We start from the raw sequence: 22,500 nt of genomic DNA on the forward strand, positions 1-22,500 counted from the left end.
GGAAGTGCTCTCGTGGCACTTACACTGGAGACAGGAAGTGCATTTGAGGCACTAACACTGGAGACAGGAAGTGCTCTCGAGGCACTAACACTGGAGACAGGAAATGCATTCGTGGCACTTACACTGGAGACTGGAAGTGCTCTCGTGGCACTTACACTGGAGACAGGAAGTGCTCTTGTGGCACTTACACTGGAGACAGGAAGTGCTCTCGTGGCACTAACACTGGAGACAGGAAGTGCATTCCAGGCACTTGCACTGGAGACAGGAAGTGCTCTCGTGGCACTTACACTGGAGACAGAAAGTGCATTTGAGGCACTTACACTGGAGACAGGAAGTGCTCTCGTGGCACTAACACTGGAGACAGGAAGTGCATTCGAGGCACTTTTAGTTGAGACAAGAAGTGCAAAGGAAATGCATTCAGCTGAGACAGGAAGTGAATTTGAGGCACTTTTAGTTGAGACAGGAAGTGCAATGGAAATGCTTTCACCTGAGACAGGAAGTGAATTCGAGGCACTTTTAGTTGAGACAGGAAGTGGATTCAAGGGACTTTTAGTTGAGACAGGAAGTGCAATGGAAATGCGTTCAGCTGAGACAGGAAGTGCATTCAAGGCACTTTTACTTAAGACAGGAAGTGCAATGGAAATGTTTTTCCCTGAGTTAGGAAGTACATTGGGAACGCGTTCCATTGAGACAGGAAGTTCAGAGGATAGGCCCTTTGTTGAGAGAGGAATTGCATTGGAAATGTCCTCAGGTGAAACAGGAAATGCAGTGGGAACACGTTTCTCTGAGACAGGAAGTACAGGGATTTTTTTAGCAGGAACGTGAAGTTCATCTGAGACAGGAAGTGCAGTGTTTGTGCCCACGTGTGTGTCTAATGTTGATCTTGAGAGCGTGATGAGCGGTTCTGTTGTTCTGTCGGAGGATGAAGTGTGTTCTGGATCCTCGAGAGAACTGATGGAGCTTGTTCTCCTGCTGGAGTCGCTCTGCTCTTCGTTCGTGTGGACCCGAGCGATCTCAGGCAGGAAACACTCGTTACTGTCCTCGAAGGTAATCAGAAACTCTGGGTAGATCTGACACCTGTCGAACACTACAAACACAGCCGGGTCTCGAGGATTATCCACACAGCTGTCGTAGAGACGTCCATCAGTGTTTCTGGCCGGAGGATGACGGAGATGAGCCGCTCCTCTGGTGTAGAACCCAACCAGCACCCTGCAGGCGAACATCAGCCTCACGTCAGAGCCGTCCGCTCGCTCCATCCAGTACCTGGAGTCCTTCGAGAAGTAGATCCCTGTCAGAACGGAGGAGAAGTCTGTGAACAAAGCTTCATCTCTACATACACTGCCTCTCGAAAGTCTGGGATCAGTAAAGAAATCCAAAAAACAAATTATATATATATAAAAAATTGATCAAATAAACGCAGCCTTGGGGAGCAGAAGAAACTAAATTAGAAAACGTTAAAAACACACCCTGTCCATACGGTGCTGAATCCGACGTCTCAAAGTCAATGTTTCTCAGACATGCATCTTCGACGAGAGACGATTCGGTGGCGTGGAATAACAGCCGATCCCCAAACTTCTCCTGCTTGTTCGTAATTTTCATTCGCTCCTTTTTTCTGTGGAAAAATCCATGTTTATGCAAACTGAAAGATGGATGATCTCCGGCAGATGATCGGTTACTGATACCCACATCATGAAGTCATCCCAGAGTTCCCTGTTTTGCACACGCTCGATCCGACGGACGGTAAACCCCCTCAGAGTTTGTGTGAAGCGCTCGTGGACTCTCACGTAATCCCTGTGAGACGGCAGGAGACACACTCTCTGCAGAGAAACAAGAGATCATGCACCGAAAACCTCTCAAGAAATCAGTCTCTCAAGATAAAGTGCATCGGACGCACTGATAACCCTAATAATCATAATAAGATCCCTATCTGACCCGAGTTTTGAAGTAGAAATATCTTCTAACGGGGTAAGAACAATAATCTTATATCATAGGATAAACAAGATTATTTTTCTTGTCCCATTGGGAGTTATTCTTGCATTTTTTTAAGCAAAAACTCATACAATTTGGGTAATTTTTCCAGAAAACAAGACACACTTGTCAACTCAAGACCTTTTAGATATTTATACTAGAAAACAAGACAAAAATATTATTGCATTGTGATGATGAGGCAAAAATCCCAACCTGAAATCCGAAATCAGGAACGGCATTTTGGTCCCAAAATCCAGGAACGCCTTTCGAAAAACACGTTTTAATGGATCCGCAACATCTGGAAAACAAAATCAGGTAGACTAACACAAAAACAACCGGCTGAAGCTTGACATGAACGTCGCTGGAGACGGAGAGCATCATCACCTCGCTCTGGCGATCTGGACGTCGAGCGACGAGACGAACACGGGCCGCCGCCTCACAGGCCTCTCGTTGCCGCTCGCCTCGTTTCTTTGCTTCATGTCTGTGCACAAGATTAGCAGTAACTAGATGAGTACCGCTGCATGACAATCTTGTGATGTTGGCTTGACAAAAACACTGTTCTGAAAGTTTAAAAGTAACTCTGGAGAGCTTGAAGTTTGTTTTAAAGTCAATTAATGTTACTAACATGCTTTAGCAAGTTTAAAGCATGATTTTGCACACTGCTAGCATGATTTAACACATTGCAAGGAACTTTTAGCATGGTGCTAGCATGAATTAGCATGTTCTTAACATGTTTTAACATGCATCACAATGTTGCCGGCATGTTTTAGCACATGGCTTACATGAATTAGCATGTAGCTAGGATGTCAACACTATGCTAGCATATGGTAGCACATGGCTAACCATTAATTGTACATTGTTGACATTAATTAGCATGTTGCTAACATGAATTAACATGTTCCTAATATGTTTTAACATGCATCACAATGTTGCCGGCATGTTTTAGTACATGGCTTACATTAATTAGAATGTCGCTAGCATGTCAACACTATGCTAGCATGTGGTAGCACATGGCTAACCATTATTTGCACATTTCTGACATTAATTAACATGTTGTTAAAATGAATTAGGATGTTGATAGCATGCTACAGATGTTGGTGATGAATTAGCATGTTGCAAGCATGTTTTAGCATGTTGCTAGCTTGTTTCTAGTGTGTTTTAACACATTGATAAGATCAGTTACCATGTTGCTGACATGTTTTAACATGTTGCTAGTATGATCTAACATGTTCTCAGCATATTTTAACGATAAATTAGCATGTTGCTTGCATGAATTAGCTTGTGTCTAACATGTTTATCACATTGCTAACGTGAACATTTTCATTGCATGTTTTTACACTGTTAACATGTTTTTATATTATACTATCGAGAATTGTCATGTTGTTAACATGTTTTAACAACCATCTTAGAAACATGCTAATGTTAAAACATGTTAGGAACATGCTAAGTACATGGCTAACATATCGGGCACATGGTCACCTTGTTGCCATCATGTTTTAACACTAACAAGTTTCTAGCACATTTTAACACATGGCTAACATGTTTGGCACATTGTGAGCATGAATTAGCATCTTTCTAATATGTTGCTAGCATGTTAAGTATGTTGCTAACATCTTTTAACACGTTTCTAATATGTTTCATTATTACTACTACTATCTTAACTTACTTCCAAACACAGAATTTTCTATGTTTTCATTGTTATACACTAGGGGGCGCCATTACACATCCCCTTGATTGAGTCTAGTATCATTTGATCAAAAACACAGACGAGGAAGACGCAGAAACAAGCATCTCATATGTAAGCGTATGCATATGAAAAATAATGTGATCATAAACATGAACTGTGTATAAATGAAAACGGTCTGAAGTTAGCGAGTGAAACGTGGATCCTGAAAGTGTGCAAGCTTTGGAAGAACTGAAGGAAGTCATCTACTGCAGCTTTGATAATATAACTGAATATGATCCAGATGTAGTATTTGACAAAAATGCAATACGCTCAAAATGTTGCTTTTTTAATAAAACCTACCCACATTCAAGCATTAGTAAAAAACATAAAAAAAAAAAAATCTATGCTTAAAGCTAGAATAACATTTTTTTAGTTTGTTTGAAAGTAGAGTGTATTTTGATGCATTGCATTTTTCAGCATTTTCAGATATCCATACAACAATATATTCCAGGGATCATGCAATTTTAGTGAAAAATCAGCAAAAACGCTGTCAGTGGAAAGACATAATTCATTATGTAGTCTGTTATTCTTCTGGCTATTTCCCTTCAGAGGTTAATGAACCCAAAGTCTCACACAAAGCAAACCTGTGAAGCGGAGCTCGTAGAAGCGGTTCCCCACACTGAACTTGATCCCAGCGTCCTCCTGCTCCTGCCGCAGATGCTCCTGATATCTGAGCTCCAGCTGCTCGCTGCTGACCGAAGACAACCGGTGCATCTCCGCCTGAGAGGAGCAGCGTCATCAGCCGATCACACACACACACACACACACACACACAATATAAACAGAGCGTGACGTACGATCGAGCCGTACTGGATCCAGCGCTTGTACTCGTCCTTCCAGAACCAGCTCCAGCGGGTGGTGAGGGCGAAGCCGGGCAGGAGAACAGAGGACTGCGTGGAGAGACGCCGGACCTCGTCCAGACCCAGAGTCATTTCTTCGAAGCACACCGGCTCGTTTCCAGAACTGTATGCACATAACCACGCATCATTCACTCAGACAGACACACATCCAGACTCCAACTCAGTTTGTTTGGGGCACAAGTGGCTTTAGTTAACTTTTCTCTCTCTCCGTTACGATTAAAATCTCTGGATTTTTACAGTTCTGTGTGCATTTTAACCCTTGGTTTTACTACCTTTTTTTTTTCTTTTTTAGAAAACTCTGGTTATGCAAAATGGTAATCAATGCACAAAAAAAAAAAACTATGGTTACTACAGTATTACTACAATAAAAATTATTTATTCAGATTTCGGTCTTTGATTTCCAGTCCAAAAATCTAAATCAACTTTAAAAATCGATAAAAAAATATTAATTCTTGATTTATGAAAAATATCCTAAAATTAGCTTAGCTTAGCTTTTGCTTAAAACAAGAACAACAAATCTGGCGATGAGGTTATGAAAAGGACAGTTTCTTCTCCCTTTAATTAATTCCCTTAATTTTGAAGCAGTTTTGGAGGAAATGACTTTATTTACTTTATTTACTATCATATGTTGGTAGTTTTGAAGATGTGGTGGGTTTGGAGCAGCAGATGTCTTGTCCTGTGAAGGTTACCTGTGTATGTTGGACGGCTGGCAGTAATCTCGCTCGATCGGTTCACTGTTGGGTAAATCGTGCCACAAGTGGCCCACCTTCACCTCCCACTTATAAGGCATTTTACAGTGTGTTTTACTGCATTTATCTGACGGACAGAAACACACACAGACATCACAATCTCACTGAAGCATTCCTGCAACTCTATCAAGAGCAACATGTCTTATTTCCATTCACACTGTCACTTTAAACAGGCGTGTTTAATTGTAATAAACATTGTGGTGTTCAAATATGACTGGAATGATCATAAAACCGGTTGGTGCTGTGCAAGACGTCACCGGCGAGGTTTTTATTGTTCCCTAAAACCACAAGCATACAAACATCCGTGTTACTTAAAATAAAATTAACTCAATCAAATTTAAACCAGGTTTTGTTTTTTTTTTTGCAACATTTAAAATATTAATTTGGTGACAAAAACATAAAATCACTACAATTATTTTAAAATGAAAATGTAAACAGAAAATAATAAATAATTTAATGTATTGATAAAACAACACTGCTGATCACGGTTACTAAAAAAAGACAATTAAAATTCAGGTATATCATCAATTTAACGGATAGATTTGCATAATGGCATAATTTAAACATAATTCTAAGATGTTGAACTTGTCACGAAAAACATTTCTAACAAAAATGTTTCTTACGTTTTTACTTACTCTATTTTCACCCCAAGTATAATGTTATTTAAAGTTTATTTTTTTTATATTCATATAACGTTACACGGACAGTTACTTTTTTTTTTTTTAAAGGTTACAAAAGAAACTTTTTTAGAATGTTCATGAGGTACAAGTGACATCAGAAGGGCGTTCTGTACTGTATCAAGCGCTGTATAAATAAGTGTGACTTGACTAAATCGATGCATTCAGGTTAAATCCGGACACACACCTGCTCCGCAGAATCCTCTGACAAACGACAGACAGATCTCAGTCTCTGAGGAGAGGGCACAGAACATCTTAAATCAGAATACGAAGGAAATGATGACGAGTCACAGCTGAGAAATACATAGCGTTTATGCATAATTATTATATTCATATGTGACCCTGCAGCACAGAAGCAGTCATCAGTAGCAAAGGTGTATTTGGAGCAATAGACAACAATACACTGTATGAGTCACAATTATACCGTAAATATATCAAGACTGCATTGCTAAGAATTTTAATTTGAACAACTTTAAAGATGATTTTCTCAATATTTAGATTTTTTTTTGCTCCCTCAGATTCCAGATTTTCTAATAGTTGTATCTCAGACAGATATTGTCCTCCGAACAAACCACACATCAATGAAGAGATGATTTATTCAGTTTTCAGATTACCAAAAATTTCAAAAATGGAGCCTTATGACTGGTTTTGTGCTCCTGGGTCACATATGAAATCTATGAAGTTGATGAGGAACCCTGATACCAGCGTCAGAGCTTCTTCGAGGCTGGACGTCTGTGTTTCTGTGGTCCGGTTGAGTCTTGAGTGTCTTGAGCGTGAGGATGTTGCGGTAGATGAAGGGCAGAGAGCTCATGAGCTGCTGAGACACTCCTCTGAAGCGCAGCACTTTTCTCACGTGAGGTTCGTGGAAATCATGCGAGCGTCCGCAGTCCGTGTCTACACAGCGTCCTCTGATGAAGCTCTCGCACAAGTGCAGCCTCGAGCACTTCTCTCCGTCCGGACAGTTTCCACGCCGGTTGTACGCGGTGCACACCTGAGGAACAGAGCGACACGCCGGACTCGATCTCAGCAACTTTATCATGCACCTAGCAACGCATTAATTTGTCAACTTTCAGTAACTGTGACTCAAATGATAAAAAAGCACAAGTTTTCCCTCTAAACTACACAAGGTGTAATTACAATCAAAGGTGTCTAACAGTACACATATCACGTGAATTAAACTGCTAGTTGCAATTATTCAATAATAACTGTTCATTCATGAGAACACCTTTGTACCTGCACTTGTTTGTCACTTAAAAAAATAATATAGAAAAATGGAAAAACGTACCAGTAATTTTAAGTTCTAACCTAAAAACATAAAATACAGTGTGCAATTTTAAATTCAGGAAAAAAAAAAAAAAGCTTAATAATAAGTTTAATAATTCTATTGAAACTAAATACTATATTAGTTACATTTTATTATAAACTGAAGAGTTCCAGTGCTTGATGCTGATTGGCTGAGTCACGTTCAAAGCTGACTGACGCTACAAAGTAACAAACACCTTTGTTTACGTTTGTGTGTTGCTCGGCAACCACTTTGTTACAGCCACAACTGATTCTGAGGAGCTTCATTGTTTGGTGGAAGAATACGGTTGTTATTAATATCATCATTATACTTTATTTTCTCGGTTTTGATTTTTTTAAACCTTACGTATATGAAATAACCGTTTTATCCACTTCGCATCGTGCCTAATAACACCCCTTAGCTGTTATAAATTCACTGTAAACCACGGCTTCTTAGAGGCTTATTGCTTTAATGTTTAATGTTATTATATAAAAATCTGCCATCAGCATCTTTCCCTGAGAGTCAGTTGGCAGCACTGGGTGTGTGTGGTGTGTGGATGCTCACAGGAGGCAGGAGGCCGCTGTCGGACTGCAGAAACACCACACACAGATCTTGTCGACTCAGACGGATCATCCCATGAGCTCTCATGATCCGCACGTTGTGTTCAGACATCAGCTGGTGTCCGTAACTGCAGCTGTGCCTTCAGAAACACACACAATAATCTGTATCCTCAGAGGTGTTCATTCTAAATGCTGTCCGAATGTCCAAAACATCACATTTGTTTTTAATTATTTTTATATGCATGTCAAGAAAACATTGCATTTTATCACGTTCATCATTTACATATGCAAGAAAATATGTTTTTGAGATCAAAATTAGATCTACAATTATTTAAGGTTGTATTTTTTTATGCATTTTATTGTAATTGTAATTTTTTTGGAATATTTGAAATTATGATCCATATTTAATTTATTCAAATGTATTCATACGTCAAGTGCTATAGACAACAAATCACCTTTTTCCTTAAAAGAAAAATCTATTAATTTATTGGATTGAAATGTATAGGGCAAAATATTTTTTAATGCTTTTAAAAATATATTTTGATATTTTTAAATATATATAAAAAAATTGCCAAAACAAAGATTTTATGTAGAAATCATATTTGCATGAATATATTTTGAAATAATTATTATACATTTTTTTTATATTTTGAAATGTATTTGGAATATATTTGAAAATAAATTGCCAAAAATGTACTAGTCGAAAATACATCTACATGAAAGGATTCTATTTTGAAACATTTAAAATAGATTTGAAAATAAATGACCAAATATATATAGGCCGTATGGTTATGAGAATGTTACTTTATAAATGTTATCTGAACATTTTTAAACAACTAACTAACGCGTTACATTAACGTTACTGTGGAGGGACGTTATGTTTTCATAACTTTCCATCGTTCTCTAACTAAACAAAAACACGTTACATCTGTTGATTTACAAGCTCAAACTTGCCTTTGTTTCGATAGTAAAGTGTGTTTGTGAGCCTTCATGAACAATCAGTGAGACATGATTTAATATGATCGTGTGACAACTTGCCCCAGATCTACCTGCTGCAGCGCCCCATCATCAGCTCATATTTACACAGGTGGAGGTCTCCACACAGCTCCACACACTCGCTCTTTCTACACAGTTTGACGGTAGTTTGAGCGAAAACCTCTTTGCTTTTGCTTCGCTGAATGACGGTGAAGATGTCTCTGCGCTGGATGATTTTATCCAGGGAATTCTCCGCGGATATTTCTTTCAGTCCGTATGAAATTTCCAAAAGACGCTCGTACTCCATTGAGCCGTGATTCCCACACAAAACCTTCAGGATCATTTCCTCCGCCATGATTTCTGACACCGAACCGAACCGAACCGCGCAGAGTTTATATGCAATTCGGAATGAATCTCTGAACACTGACTCCAGATCAGCGAGTGATTCACTGAACCAAACGGCGAGTGAGTCTCTGAACACCGACTCCAGATCAGCGAGTGATTCACTGAGCCGAACGGCGAGTGATTCCCTGAACACCGACTCCAGATCAGCGAGTGATTCTCTGAACACTGACTCCAGATCAGCGAGTGATTCTCTGAACACTGACTCCAGATCAGCGAGTGATTCACTGAACCGATCGGCGAGTGAGTCTCTGAACACCGACTCCAGATCAGCGAGTGATTTACTGAACCGAACGGCGAGTGATTCTCTGAACACTGCGAAGGATTCAATCTGAGGGAAAACGAAACTTACAGGAAGAAGGAAGAAACGTGCCTGGTTGGATCACACAATTAAACTATCAACATTATTATACAGATGTGAACGTATTTTGTTCAGTATTTGAAATATGACCGAGAGTTTTCATTAGAAATAAAAAAATTAAATTTAAACAGCAAGAACGTTAAGCAGCTTCCCACGTGACAAATTTAAATTCTAAAAACGTTGTGGGAACATTTCTGAAACGTTGAAAGTTTTTCTTGTCATGGTTATTTAAAGGTTACAAAAACGTTTATTACATCGTTCCCTGTACTCAACCTTTATTTTAGCCCAAAATATAACCCATATATAATTATTATTATTTTTTTTAAATATTTGCACAAAATACACCAAGCATGGAAGAGTGGCTATTTAAATATGATAGTTAAAATAATTAAATTAAGACCTGACCAAAAATAATCAGATTTCGATAAATAGACACAAGGATGTTTATTTACCGTATTTATTATTTCAACATTTTGTATTTTATCATTTTAATTTATTTAAATGTATTTATTTATTTATATTGCTGAGGGACACAGGTTTGGGAAACCAAAACCAAAAGTGATATTTCAATCAGTAATTCACATCTATAAGGAAAAAGTAGCCTATATTTGAGGATTATGACAAAAACGAGAAAAAGAAAATCTTAATTTCCTTAAATACAGGCAAGCTTTATTGTGACAAGTAACTCAAATATTGAGATTGTTACAAAGATCCAAGTTAAGATCAAGACAAATCACACACCCCCATCAAAGCTGGCATTAAATTTCCTTTAACATTTTGACTATTTAATCAAATCTTCCAGTCATTTTCTCCTCTTAAGCCCCGACCCTACAAGCTCACGCTCATCTGCATACACTTTTAAAGCCACGCCCACATCTCAACATCCAATCAGCAACTGATGCACAGAACCAACATTTTGTTACATTTGAATGCATGTCAGAATACAGAAGAGCAGATCTTTTGCATTTTTCGCAAGCCGTTTTCGATTAGTGTGTAATGTTTGTCTAACTTTTGATTATCAGTATTAAGTTTCTACTGGCTTCCTCTAAAGCTCACAATGCGATGGCCTGATCATATGGTCAGGAAATGATGCACTCTGACTTTGGAGACTTTGGAGTAGTTGAGGAATACGAGGAAGGGGATTGTGAGGAAGAGGAAGCACTTGAGGAAGAGGCGTTCAAGGATGAAATATACGAGGCAGAGTATGAGGATGAAGCAGTGGAGGAGGGTTTATAGTAGGAGGTGTTTGAGGATGAGGTATACGAGGGAGAGGAGAATGAAGAAGATGAGGTTGTGGAGGGATTATTGTAGGAGGCGATTGTGACAGAAGCAGCTACATGTCTCCTCGCTGGAGAATCAAACCCGCTGGAGTCGCTATACTCAATCAGATACTCGGGGTAGATCTGGTGCTTCTCAAACACTACAAATATGGACGGATCGAGGACGTCGTTCACACAGCTGTCGTAGAAGACGGTGTCTCCTCCGTCTTTGGATGGAGGCCGAAGGTACCTGGATTCACCTTTGGTGTAGCTGCCAACCAGGACGCGACACACGAACATGGAACGAGCGCCCGAGTCTTTGGTGTAGCTGTGAGAGTATTTGGCATCCCTGGCAAAGTAGCTACCTGCGAAAAGACACATTTTGGGCTCTCAAGATGTGCGTTTAAAAGCATAGCTCAACCAAAAACATCAGTTTCTCGTCAGATTTGGAGATGTGCATCAGAGTCTCATCAATGGATGCTCTGCAGTGGATGGGTGCCGTCAGAACGAGAGTGGATAAAACATCGCAAGTAATCCACAGCACTCCAGTCCATCAGTTAACATCGGACACAAAATCCAGCATTAAAATGTTTATATCTATAATACCATGACACTTCCTCCAGTGAAAAAGTGTTCTGGTCTGAATCAGGAGAGAAATCTGCACAGATCAAGCCACGTTTAAACAGCTCCTAACAAATATGTGGCTGGATTCTGATGTGAGAGACAACAGGAAATGCACTTTTTCACAGGAGGAAGAGTTATTATGGATTATAGACTCATATTTGGAGTTAAAACGCCTTAATGCTGACGGCACCCATTCACTGCAACTATTTCTACTTTATCTGAACTCCACCTTTCCCGTAGGCCGTGCCGTGAGTCCCACAGATCCTCCAGTCGAAGTTGTTGTGGCAGATGGCCTCTAAATGTGTGCTGTCTGTGCCGTGGAAGAGCTGCTTCTCGGTCACGTCTCGGCCTCCGTTGTTCTTTTTCATAAAGTCTTTCTGCCTAAAAGTGACACAAAACGTCAGATGTGCTGTAATTGATCTGGAAGTTCCAGTCAGTGCATATCTTGTGGACTTACCACTGATAAACTTCCCATAATGCTTTGTTCTGGATCCTCTCAATCTTCAGGATACTGAAGCCGACCATTGTGCGACTGAACAGTTCTTTGATTTTGATGTATTCGGCGAATGTGCTCTGCAGCGGCACACTCTGTGTAAAACAGCGCAGTTTTAATATAAACATAATTATGAAATAAGACACTCATAAATGGTTTCACTCACCTTGTATCCGGTTTCAGGAGTCAGAGCTTTATCCCAGTGCTCCGGCAGAGACTTGAAATTATTGGGCGTCCTTTTACTGAAAACAGACATGAAGAGTTGTTTCCGTCGTACAGGGTTCAGAGAGTTCAAGAGAGATTGAGGAGTGTTTTCTTACGTTGTCTTGATTGTGCGAACATCAGCCGCTGACACAAATTTGGGGCGACGTCTGACAACTTTTTTGGTTGTGTAGCCTTTATTTGTCTGGATCATATCTGAACAGATATTAGATGCATTAAGGCTTCTTCAAGACTGTTATAAGTATAATGTATGTGGGAGTGTGCGATACTGACAATACTTTGCTCTGTTTTTATTTTGTTTAGGTCTGTCATGTAAATATGACACTTAAAGAACCAGCAGGTGGCAGCAGGTTCCTGTGTTAATGAGTGATTCATTTAAACGATTCATTCAAAACCGCTGATTCATTCAGAAATGAATCAAGTGGTTGTCGTTATGAATGGACGACCATTAAATGTACAATGTTGTTGTTTCTTTTTTAGGTTACCTGCGAAGCTGAGCTCGTATGTCTGCGATCCGGCTGTGAACTCCAACACAGCGTTGTTATCGGCCTGATACTTCTGCTCGAGTTCAGCGCTGGAGATGGAGGACAATCTATGACCCCCCTCCTGATCAATAAAGAGAAAAACACAACATCAAATGTTGAAAAGTATGGTTAAGTTTCGCAAAAAGTCACTTACCGCTGTAGCGTACTGGATCCAGTTCCCATACTCGTCCTCCCAGTACCAGATCCACTCGGTGGTCAGGATGAAGGAGGGCTGGAGCACCGAGGGAACCGTGGACAGACGCCGTACGCTCTGAGAGCCTTGGGTCATCGTATCGAAATAAACCGGCTTCATTCCAGAGCTTTGATGGACAGAGACACCATCAGAACACTCAGGCTACAAAGATCTTGTAATATAAAAGGAGTGAATTTCATCGACAACTTCAATCTTTTCTGGGGCCATGGACAACTTTTTAAACCGGATGGCCTCCACCCAAACAAACTTGATGCTGGAGTGTTTAAGGACAATATCTACTTCTCCCTCCGTCATCCTTCAGCAGAGTGTGTCAATCCATTCAGCACACACCGGGTCCGAGTCATCATGTGTTTGACATATCCCACAAGGAGACTGATAACACCATGCAGCCACAACAAGCACTGCTGATGGACACTATCCCGGTTGAGCCCTTCCCACAGACCTCCTCACAGATCTTGACACACTTCCCACATCTTTTTTTAAAAGTGTGCTTAACTGCTTGGAAGCAGATCTTTTAGAAGTGGTGAACGCCTCACTTCTTTCTGGGACATTTCCAAACTCCCTGAAAACTGCAGTTGTTAAGCCCCTCCTGAAAAAGAGCAATCTTGATAACACCATTTTGACCAATATCTAATCTTTTCTTTTTATAGGCAAAATTATAGAACATGTAGTTTTTAATCAGCTGAACAAATACTTCAATCTGGTTTTTTGACTGCATCACAGCACAGAGACAGCACTCATTAAGATAATAAATGATATTCGCTTAAATTCTGACTCTGGCAAAATATTGGTGCTGGTATTGCTAGATCTCAGTGCTGCGTTTGACACTGTCGATCATAACATACTACTAGAGAGACTGGAAAACTAGGTCGGGCTTTCTGGGATGGTACTCAAATGGTTCAGGTCATACTTAGAAGGGAGAGAGAGATATTATGTGAGTCTAGGAGAGCATAAGTCTAAGTGGACGTCTATGAGATGCGGAGTCCCACAAGGCTCGATGCTTGCACCGCTCTTGTTTAGCCTGTATATGCTCCCACTAAGTCAAATAATGAGAAAGAACCAAATTGCCTATCACAGCTATGCTAATGATACCCAGATTTACCTAGCCTTATCTCCAAATGGCTACAGCCCCATTGACTCCCACTGCCAATGGCAGGGTTGCCAACTCTCACGCATCTGGTGTGACACTCACGCTTTCAGCATCAATCTCACGCTGAAGTCCAAGCGTGAGTGTCACCCCAGATGCGTGAGTGTTGGCAACCCTGCAATGTATTGGTGAAATTAATAGTTGGATGTGCCAGAACTTTCTTCAGTTAAACAAGGAAAAAACTAAAGTTATTGCATTTGGAAACAAAGATGAAGTGTTCAAGGTGAATGCATACCTTGACTCTAGGGGTCAAACAACTAAAAATCAAGTCAGGAATCTTGGTGTGATTTTGGAGACAGACCTTAGTTTCAGTAGTCATGTCAAAGCAGTAACTAAATCAGCATACTTTCATCTAAAAAACATTGCAAGAATTAGATGTTTTGTTTCCAGCCCAGACTTGGAGAGTCTAGTTCATGCCTTCATCACCAGCAGGGTGGACTATTGTAATGGGCTCCTCACCGGCCTTCCCAAAAAGACCATTAGACAGCTGCAGCTCATCCAGAACACTGCTGCCAGGATTCTGACTAGAACCAGAACATCTGAGCATATCACACCAGTCCTCAGGTCCTTACACTGACTTCCAGTTACATTTAGGATTGATTTTAAAGTACTTTTACTCGTATATAAGTCACTAAATGACCTAGGACCGAAATATATCGCAGATATGCTCACTGAATATAAGCCTAACATAGCACTCAGATCACTAGGATCGAGTCAGTTAGAAATGCCAATGGTTCACACAAAACAAGGGGAGTCCTCCTTTAGTTACTATGCCGCCCACAGCTCAAATCAGCTTCCAGAAGAGATCAGATGTGCTAAAGCACTGGTCACATTTAAATCTAGACTTAAAACTCATCTGTTTAGCTGTGCATTTATTGAATGAGCACTGTGCGATGTCCGAATTGATTGCGCTTTATTTTACGTATTCACTGTATTTTATGTAAAAAAAAATTATGTTTTAAATTTATTTTAAATAAGTCATTAAAAAAAATATTTTTCAAATTTTTTAAATTGCTTGTTTTATTTTTGTGATTATTTTCCTTTATGATTATTTTACTTTATTTTATGCAAAGCACTTTAAATTACCATTGTGTACGAAATGTGCTATATACATAAACTTGCCTTGCCTTACATACAGTTAGCACTACACATTATACGCAATACACAATATGTACAAATTCTACATTATGTAGACATGCTATAATATGCTAAGGTGCAACAGATTGTACTGGATACAGAAAATGTCATGGATGTGCATTGGAAGGTATCCAGTGCTAGCAGGTAGATTATTGTGTTAAATGCAGTGTGTATGTATATTCCAGTGTTGAACTTTTGAGGTTAAAGTGCAGTGTGTGGCATACCATATTGTGGGAGCATGCTGTAGGGTGTTTCATTTCATTTCAAATACTCCATGTGCTTTCTTTCACACACCTGTATGTTCTTGTAGCATCGCAGTAATCTTTCTCGATGGCCTCGTTGTCAGGAAGAGCCTTCCATTCCAATCCTTCTTTAATTTCCCATTTATAGGGCAGAACAGAGTGCTCCCTCCTACATGAGACTGGAAACACAGGTGTTCAGCTGCGTTCAACTAAACACAGCTCTGTGCATCACACGAGCACAGAGTAATGCTGTTCTTACCGCCGTGTATGCAGTGTCCTTTGATGAAGTACATGCAGATCTCCGTTTTCTCTAAGAGCAGAGACACACACGTCTGTAAGCATCTGAATATTTCCTAAAATTGCATTTCTCGTATTTAAAACATATGGAATCCCGTTTTTGCCACTGAATAAAATGAAAAAAAGTTAATTGCAACTTTTTATCTGACAATAGTTTTCTCAGAATTGCAAGATATAAACTCGCATTTCTGAGAAAAAGTCAAAATTGCGTGATATGTTTTTTTCTTCTTCTCAGAACTGGACTTTATAACACAGAATTGCGAGTTTATATCTTCTTACTTTAAAAAGTCAGAATTGTGTGATGAAAGCGATCGTAATCGTAAAAGCAAGTTTATTTCTCACAGTTCTGAGAAAATGCAATTCTAACTTTCTTCTAGCAGTTGCAAACTTATGTCCCCAATTTTAACTATATAACCCGCAAATTCTAATTTATCTCACAACTCTGAGAAAATTCATAATTGCGAGTTTATTTCTCGCAGTTCTGACTTTATTACTAACAATTGCATGTTTCTATCACGCAATTCGGAGAAAATGCGATTCTGACTTTTTCACATTTGCGAGTTTTATTATCCCCCAATTCTAACTCGCCATTGGGAGAAGTCAGAATCGCAATGCATAAAATGCATAAAAATCCGCGAGAAAACTCAGAAATGTGAATTTGTCGCAATTCTGACTTATTTGTTTATATCTAACAGTTTTTAGAAAAGAAGTCAAAAATGCTAAATTGCAAGACAAATGTCACAATTGCGAGAGAAAAAGTTCAGAAAAGTCAACAATACTGACTTCACGTTATATCACATTCTGAAAAAATAACATTCTCAATTTTTCTCGTAATTGTGAGTTTTATTATCTCCCAATTTTACTCGCAAATATAAGAAGTCAGAGTTGCAATGCATAAACTTGCATTCACGAGAAAAGTCAGAAATGTGAGTTTATGTCGCAATTTTGACTTTTTTTGTTCATATCTCGCAGTTTTTAGAAGTCAAAATTGCAAAATATCTCTATTGTTAAAAAAAGTTCAGAAAGTAACTTTTTCTCGCAACTGCGAGTTTATATCCACCAATTCTTACTCACAGTTGTGAGTCAAACTTGCAAGAAAGTCAAAATTGTGAGATACAAAGTTTATATCTCACAGAATTGCAAAAAAAAAAAGTCACAACTGCGAGAAAAAGTTCAGAAAAGTCAACAATACTGACTTTATAACTCACAATTATGAGTTTATATAAAGCATTCTGAGAAAATACAATTCTGAATTTTTTTCTCGCGATTGCGATTTTTTTTATCCTACTCGCAAATTTAAGAAGTCAAGTTGCAAATGTTGCAATTTTGACTTCTAAAAACTGCAAGATATAAACAAAAAGTCACAATTGCAAGAAAAATATCCCAATTTTGAAAAAAATTCAGAAAGTCAGAATTGCGTTTTATATCACGCATTCTGAAAAAATGCAATTCTGACTTTATTTTTCTCACAATTGCGAGTTTATATCGACCAATTTTTACTCTCAATTGTGAGTCAAACTTGCAAGAAAGTCAAAATTGTGATAAACAAACTTGCTAACTTCAGAATTTCGAGTTTATGATGCAATTCTGACTTTTATCTCACAATAGCAAGATTATATTTCACAATTCTGAGAAAAGTCAGAATTGCAAGAAAAACGTCACAATTGTGAGAAAAAATTTAAACTCGCATTTGCGAGAAAAACTCAGTCACAAATTTATTTCTCTCTTTTCTGATTTTATAACTCACAATTCAAAAGTTAACATCACAGTTCTGAGAAAATGTAACTCACAATTGTAAGAAAAAGTCAGAATTGTGAAATAATAAGTCACGATTACCTGTTAATAAATTTTATTCAGTGGTGGAAGCGGCTGCTATAAAATCACGTATGGTTTACCGGAGTTGTTTTGTGTTGGTCTCTGAGCCTCTTGTCCTCTGCCTGCGTTAAAAACACTCGACGGTCTCCGGTTCTGTGCATTCGGGCCTCTTCTGGGGTTCGGTCCCGCAGCGTTTGGAGCAGAAGCTGCCTTGGAAAGATGCCTCAGGACTTCGATGTTGGAGTACAGGTCCTTCATGATGGCCATGAGCTCGGCGGGGACGCCTCTGTCCTGCAGCGTCTTCAGCGGATGCGGCTCGTAGAAGTCATGAGCCCGAATGCAGTCGCAGGAGCCTCGCAGGTATTTCTCGCAGATGTGGAGCCTCTTGCAGTTTTCCTGACAGCGGCCGTATTCTCCCGTGCCGTTGTTATACGAATGACACACCTGAGAAACAAGCACCGTTTTCAGGCTCAACACAAAACTCTATACTTAGACACAATTGCGAGAAAAAGTTCAGAAATGTGTGAAATACTCACCGGCGGCAGAAGAGAGTTATCGCTCTGCATTAGCAGAATGCACAGCTCCTTTACGTCCAGTGTGTCCAGACCATGAGCGGTCAGAACTAATGCATTCTGACCCGAGAGCAGATCATGACTGAAGCGGCATCCTCTTCTTCAAGAGGAAACATGTCAGGTACTAGTAAGAATTAGGATGAGTTTGCTTCTTCATCAAATTATGTACTGCAAAAGATTAATACTGTATGTGGACTGAATAAATATTGAATCTATGGCCACTACATGAACAGTATTAGCAAAAGTGACTCGTGAATCATCTGAATGATTCATCATGTGATTCGGTGTGAATCATATGATTCCTAAGACGATAGTAATACGGTTTGAAAACAACCCGTTTGATATGCTAAAAGTGTAAACACACTTACCGTCCTCTGTCGAAGCGGCAGGAACCGAACAGAAACCACTTGCACAGATGCAGATTCGCGCAGCCCGGACAGTTCTGGACTCGACACAGACGGACTGTGCTCCGGGCGATCACTTTCTTCTGTCCGTTCACGGACGCCACCGCAAACGACTCACTGCGCGCTATGACCGAGGCCAGAGCCTCGTCGTACAGACCGAATAACGACGTTAAATCATCGTAATCCATAGATCCGTTATTAGCGCAGATCTTCTTAACGATCGCCGCCTCCGTCATGTCGAAGCGAGTCAGTTCTGGAGAACCGAGTTTATTATGGAGTGACTGGGAGGAAAGGAAAACGAAACTTTAACAGAGGGGGAGGAGCTTAAATGTCACGTGAGAAATTGATAACAAAACAATAAAAACGTCACCAGTTCTGGAAAACAAGCTTATCATATTTTATTATAAGCTCATACATTTAAGAAATTAATGATGTATGTGTACAGCCAATTACAAATCACATCAGTGGTTTATTAAAAGCTGTTTAATTTTATATGAAGGCCACCATGTTTAGATCACATGATTGTTTTTTTTTTACTAACTTCTTTTATTGAAGTTTTTTTTAATAAAAGAATTAATGCTTTTTGTGTGTTGCCGCGTTTGCGCCAGTAGATGTCGCTGTAATTCAATTTATCAATATAATGTGACCATGCTTTCGCATCAATGACAAAATTAAAGTTTCTTTCAAAATATTATCCAGGATTTATTCAGTTACACGTGTTTTGTCACTGTGTCTACACAATTACTATATGAGGATTTAACTGTAGTATTATTATAGCATTTTGAAATCTATATTAATCGAAAAATGAGATGTATGATTTGTGAGATTTGTGTATTTTTATTTGCAGAATGATATTTTGAAGAAAAAAAAATAAAGCACAATATGTTATCAATTATTTATATTAATAGGCAAACATCATGTGTATAAAAATGGGCTTTTTAAACGCAATTTTCAATTTATAAGTGACTCTATATTTCTGGAAATAACAAAAAAAACACTGAAAGGTCTTTTATCTTGTTCTTGTGGCATTAAATAAAATAATTTTTGCGGGCAACAAGTGTGGCAATGTAGCTTTTTTTTGGTAGTCTTACATTTAAGGTGTGTGTTAAAACTATAGGTTAAAACTGAATAAAACATAAAATAAATAAATATAAACGTGTGACAACTAGCCCCGGTGTGATCTGCAATAGTAATGTGTGTAATACGAGTATTGTCCAGCAGGTGTCGCACACTTATCTAAATACGAGCCGCTTATAGTCTAAGTTGCAAAAATGTTTTAATATCTTGCATTTTCTTTTGATTTTATTATGATTGATCGTTAAGTCAACTGGAATGAGAAAATTAAGTAATTAAAATGTATATTAAAATATATTTAAAAAGTATATCCAACTTAAAAGGAATAAGAACTTTGCAGCAGTTTTTTTTTTTGTATATTTATGTAACGTTAATTCTGTATATATGAGTATACATTTATATGGAAAGGACAGAAAAAATAAAACGTGTGTGTTTAATACAATAAACCATTTCTGGCGCAGCCTATGTTTTGTAATCGATGCGTTATTTTGAACACTCAGAATGAAAGCTTCCACTTGTGGCGCGATTTGACGCGGCGCGTTGATCCGGTGTCTGTTCGAAAAGGCCGCTGTTCCGATCCGCGCCTGACGAACGCAAACGCCCACCGCGCTGATTTCCTGCGTCGCGTCTCCCTGCCTGGAATTCACGTCACTTCTCCGCGAAGCGTCCCGATCAATGAGGTTCTGTGCTGCGCGCTGCGTCGCGCTCCTGCGAGCGACGCTTCCAGGAAGGAGTTAACCATCGCGCTGCCGCAATGTAGCACCCGCTCGCGCGTTTACAAACAAGAACACGGAGAAGTTGAAGCGAGGCCAATGGATGCGCGAGCGCGTTGAAATCATCTGCGCGTCGCGAGGGGAGCAGTATCATCATCCAGGCTCTTTATTTCGCGGAAGAACACGGGAGAGGAAAGTGGAAACAGAAGAACTTCCTGAATTTCAACGAGACATGTCCGAGTCCCCCTCGCAGGTCATTATTAAGGTAATTGTGTCCATCTCTCTTGTCTAGAATGATAACGCGGATGATGGGATGCGCGCGTTTGACGCTGATCATCTGTTGCTGCGATCGATGCGTTGAGTTGTGAGTTCATTTGCGCGATGCACGTGATCCGCGTGGCGTTAAACGGTTCATGTGTTCCCTGGATCCATCTGTGAGGAAAGTTCAGAAGGACTTTAACCAGCAGCAGCACAATAACATTAGTGTGCATTGGTTATTTAGTAACAGGGAGCGAGCAGGACGCTGGGAACGCAGTTGTTATCAGCTGCTCTTTGACCTCGCCGCAAATGCAGTCTCCTTATGGCATTTTACTAGTGAGCACCACATCCTTCAGTGGCTTCTTGCACTGTTACTCGTGCGTTTATTAATGTGCGTGCAGTCAAGCGTCACACCTGGCCGACAGTGTTCAGGACTAACTCGGACCTATAGGAACTGTCAGCGTCTTATTGTAAACAATTCATTAATGAGTATTATTATTTATTTATTTTTACATTGTTTGGACTTTGTAGCGTTGAATCAGCATCTAGCCTAATATCTGGATTCACTTCCAGTGAAACTTTAGTTTGCTGATGTATGCTGGACTTCTCCAATCATTTAATGCTCTTAAGCTCCGCCCCTGCGTGCACTTCAGTGCCACGCCCACATCTCAACATCCAATCAGCAACTGATGCACAGAACCAGGTCCCGCCCCACAGTTCTTTTGTTCGATAACCTGTTACTATATTATTATATTTTTCTAATTATGTCTTAATAAGTAGATGTAATGTCATGCAAACAATAGCCTATGTTTTCTCTAATAACGTCACAACAAGTGCAATATAATTATTTGTAGATAAGTGTTGATAATTATATTTACCCATTTAAACGACTTTTTTTTTTAGTTAAAAACAATATAAATTTTTCATAATAATAGCCAGGTAGTGTGTCAATAAAACTAGATTTTCTTGTTAAAATGGCATTATAAATGTTCTCGTTCATGAGATAATGTATCGTTATTTTCTCCTTAAAAACATAATTTTCATGTAATAATGAGATGTTAGGCCTATGTCATTAAAAACAGTCGTATTCATCGCTACTAAAATTAATATTCATTAGCCTCTATAGATAAGCAGATAATCATACTAAAATTAATATTCATTAGCCTCTATAGATAAGCAGATAATCATACTAAAATTAATATTCATTAGCCTCTATAGATAAGCAGATAATCATACTAAAATTAATATTCATTAGCCTCTATAGATAAGCAGATAATCATACTAAAATTAATATTCATTAGCCTCTATAGATAAATAAGTAGATAATCATACTAATAATTAATATTCATTAGCCTCTATAGATAAGCAGATAATCATACTAAAATTAATATTCATTAGCCTCTATAGATAAGCAGATAATCATACTAAAATTAATATTCATTAGCCTCTATAGATAAATAAGTAGATAATTATACTAATAATTAATATTCATTAGCCTCTATAGATAAGTAGATAATCATACTAAAATCATAGGCCTAACTCATTATTATTAATTTATATTCATTAGTCAAAAAACAACTAGATATTTGTTTGTATATATTGATTTTCATTAGTGTCTAAATGTAAATAATTAGATATTCATTAGTATCAATTAATATATTAATATAGTTATCACATCAGCGCTAACAGTAAATAAGTAGAATAGATTAAATAATATTAATTTATATTCATTAGTCACTATAGAAAAAGAAGATATTTATTAATATTCATTACCAGCAATATATTATTATTGATTTTGTCAGCGCTGAAACTATTTGTGCTGCAGACCAGTGCAATTATGATAACTTACAATAATATGATACTTATTTCCGTTTGATCATTGGATGTGAATGACACCAGAACACTCGAGTTCCCACTCTTGGGTGGATAATGTTCATCAGATAGT

At 38.7% G+C, this 22,500-nt stretch overlaps 3 protein-coding genes across 5 annotated transcripts in view; 1 reads left to right on the plus strand and 2 right to left on the minus strand.

Annotated features, from left to right (window-relative positions):
• LOC132105354 (protein mono-ADP-ribosyltransferase PARP12-like) overlaps positions 1-9,290 on the minus strand; it is a 9,784-nt gene extending 494 nt beyond the window's left edge. Inside the window, exons 1-12 of the mRNA XM_059510445.1 lie at positions 8,872-9,290; positions 7,827-7,962; positions 6,683-6,971; positions 6,168-6,212; positions 5,244-5,370; positions 4,492-4,657; positions 4,279-4,414; positions 2,353-2,449; positions 2,182-2,266; positions 1,687-1,817; positions 1,467-1,612; positions 779-1,288 (exon numbers count right to left, since the gene is read on the minus strand). Coding sequence (XP_059366428.1) covers positions 779-1,288; positions 1,467-1,612; positions 1,687-1,817; positions 2,182-2,266; positions 2,353-2,449; positions 4,279-4,414; positions 4,492-4,657; positions 5,244-5,370; positions 6,168-6,212; positions 6,683-6,971; positions 7,827-7,962; positions 8,872-9,152 — 2,149 coding nt within the window. The 5' untranslated portion in view covers positions 9,153-9,290. The remainder of the gene's footprint in view (positions 1-778; positions 1,289-1,466; positions 1,613-1,686; positions 1,818-2,181; positions 2,267-2,352; positions 2,450-4,278; positions 4,415-4,491; positions 4,658-5,243; positions 5,371-6,167; positions 6,213-6,682; positions 6,972-7,826; positions 7,963-8,871) is intronic.
• Positions 9,291-10,203: 913 nt separating this feature from the next.
• Positions 10,204-18,974, minus strand: LOC132105430 (protein mono-ADP-ribosyltransferase PARP12-like). The gene is made up of 12 exons (XM_059510516.1): positions 18,475-18,974; positions 18,071-18,206; positions 17,615-17,978; positions 15,682-15,732; positions 15,475-15,601; positions 12,837-13,002; positions 12,644-12,764; positions 12,257-12,353; positions 12,103-12,178; positions 11,901-12,031; positions 11,673-11,824; positions 10,204-11,184 (listed from the first exon to the last, which is right to left on the minus strand). The coding sequence occupies exons 1-12, from the start codon at positions 18,744-18,746 to the stop codon at positions 10,640-10,642; spliced, it is 2,238 nt and encodes a 745-aa protein (XP_059366499.1). The 5' UTR covers positions 18,747-18,974; the 3' UTR covers positions 10,204-10,639.
• Positions 18,975-20,109: 1,135 nt separating this feature from the next.
• LOC132105436 (transcription factor ETV6-like) overlaps positions 20,110-22,500 on the plus strand; it is a 14,259-nt gene continuing 11,868 nt past the window's right edge. Inside the window, exon 1 of one of the 3 annotated variants that reach the window (XR_009423952.1) lies at positions 20,110-20,562. Coding sequence is in view for 2 of the 3 variants with exons in the window: in XM_059510527.1 (XP_059366510.1) it covers positions 20,401-20,562 (162 nt within the window). In the remaining variant the exon portion in view is untranslated. The remainder of the gene's footprint in view (positions 20,563-22,500) is intronic. The other 2 variants (XM_059510527.1, XM_059510528.1) reach the window with 2 other exon arrangements.

The sequence above is a fragment of the Carassius carassius genome, chromosome 26 (assembly GCF_963082965.1).
Source record: "Carassius carassius chromosome 26, fCarCar2.1, whole genome shotgun sequence".
Taxonomy (NCBI): Eukaryota; Metazoa; Chordata; class Actinopteri; order Cypriniformes; family Cyprinidae; genus Carassius; species Carassius carassius.